General features: G+C 41.2%; 1 protein-coding gene across 1 annotated transcript; it reads left to right on the top strand.

The window, feature by feature from the left end:
* Positions 1 to 642: 642 nt before the first annotated feature.
* Positions 643 to 1,265, top strand: LOC104944133 (transformation/transcription domain-associated protein-like; the record flags this gene model as incomplete). The annotated part of the gene is made up of 2 exons (XM_010769609.1): positions 643 to 822; positions 1,119 to 1,265. Coding segments are annotated over 2 exons (327 nt in total), but the record flags the coding sequence as incomplete, so codon positions are not given.
* Positions 1,266 to 2,225: the final 960 nt, after the last annotated feature.

Genomic DNA, 2,225 nt, shown 5'->3' on the forward strand with positions numbered 1-2,225 from the left:
ATGCTGGGTGTCTCTGAAGCTTGGCGATTTTTTGCGACCAACAACCAATCACATGAATCTCCCGCCCCCGACATACAAAGCAATAGCAATGTTAAAACGAAGTAAACTGGATATAAACTCATCAAACAGGCGAAAACCTACCAGTTTCACCAACTGTCTCTGCCACCTCCCTCCATGCCTGGTTCCTCCGGTTTGTATCCCGGTAAATAGTTCTGGTCGTAAAGAACCGGGTGATTTGCTACCGTAACTTCTCGTTTGGAATATGAGGAAATGAACTGCGGTCTGGCTCTCCCAGCTTGCACGCGGTTTGATTGGCTAGCGCTTGCACTGGCGGGATTTGCATAAACGGGATTTGATTGGCTGATGCCAGCTTCGCAAGCATTGGGAGCATCAAAAGTTGAACATTGCTCAACTTTTGATGCTCACGATGCTTGCAAAGCCATGCTCCGCTCCCCACAATGCAGTTTGGCGAAGATTAAAAATCTTCTACGTCACCCCATTCAAGTGAATAGACAAAGCTTTGAAAGATTTTTTTCATGCCTGTGTGTGGACATGCCGTTACAGTTGGACGGTATCAGCGTGTTCCTATGTCAAATACTTTTTTGATATTGTAACTACTGTGTGTGTGTTCGTTCTTATCAGCTGCTGCTGGCGGTGTGTGAGCGAAACACCATCATCGGCACCAGCTGCCAGGGCTCCATGCTGCCCTCAATTACCAACGTCATCAACCTCGCTGACAGCCACGACCGCGCCGCTTTCGCCATGGCAACGCATGTCAAGCAGGAGCCACGTGAGAGAGAGAACAGTGAGACCAAGGAGGAGGTGAGACACGCAATCACACACACACAAAAAATCAAATCAAGTTTTATTTATATAGCACATTTAAAAGCTACTTTTGGTCGAGCCAAAGTGCTGTACATGTAATAAAAAACACATTACTACAATCACAATAAAAGACAATAATTTACAACAAAAAAAGACACGTTTACCAACATAAATGACAATTTTATCGCTTGGTGTGTTACCAAATGTTGACCTGAGAAAAAGTGGAAGTATTGCTTCTTTGCTGCCGAAGTTTTCTGACAATACACACTTCCTTCTCTTCTCTTGTCTGGCAGGATGTGGAGATAGACATAGAGTTGGCACCAGGTGATCAAACAGCCATCCCAAAGAGTAAGGAGCAGGCGGAGAAAGACGCAGGAAACCAGCTTCACATGCTGACAAACCGCCATGACAAGTTCCTCGACTCACTACGGGAGGTCAAGGTACGTTTGTCTCTCTAAATCTGATCTGTTCTACAGTGAACTGAGGGGCTGATAAAACGGCAGGGAGTGATTTATCTAACTGTTGTGGAGTTTCCAGAATGACCCTAATTACCTAGGGGCTACTATAAAAGATATTGAACATCATATTCATAAAAAACGGTTTCAATGTATGCTGTGCAGAAGTTTTTCATGATCCAGAAACCTGCTGCTTTTATTCTTGCTATAAAATAAAACTCGATTTAACCTGGAAGTTTATTCGAATACAATTAACCACCCAGTACGAAAGTAAATCAGTAGACACGGATCCAGAGCCTTGCTGAGTCAGCAGCTGTCTGTGTTTCAACAGTACCAGCACTACAGTCACATACTTTTATCATAGTCTGGCAGCCAAGGCCCTAACCTCGTTTTGGTTGTTAAAGTTTTTTTTATTGCTGATTATTAATCACTTATATGTATATAATGATACCCAATTGGGTGTGGAGTTCTCACCTTTGGGGAAATTGAGATAATTGAGAAAATCCAAGATGGCCGCCACCGAACGCTTAAAATCCAGATTTGTTAATATCTCCATGACTATAGAAGGGACAATAATGACCAATATGTCGTTTTATGTTTTCAGATACAAGGAATCAGATGAAACCATCATTGTAATGATACAAACAACATAAAACTTGTTTTTTGCAATATGCGACAAAAATTGAATATAATATTTGATGTTCTGAATGGCATATAATTCGGCAAGTAGTCGACATGCATCTGGCACATATAATTCAAAATAGCAGTTTCTGTGATATACATCTATATATTTTGCAGTTCGTCTTCACATAAAAATGAGACACAAACGGTCCCATCCAATCATTAATACATGCATAGTTATGTAACCTTTATGTTTAACTGCTACAATATATTTCAAACATATACATTTATGCATGTAATACAAGTGCGGGTAGACATAGTAAC

This window comes from Notothenia coriiceps, unplaced genomic scaffold, assembly GCF_000735185.1.
Source record: "Notothenia coriiceps isolate Sejong01 unplaced genomic scaffold, NC01 NC01_scaffold00007564, whole genome shotgun sequence".
NCBI classification, from domain to species: Eukaryota; Metazoa; Chordata; class Actinopteri; order Perciformes; family Nototheniidae; genus Notothenia; species Notothenia coriiceps.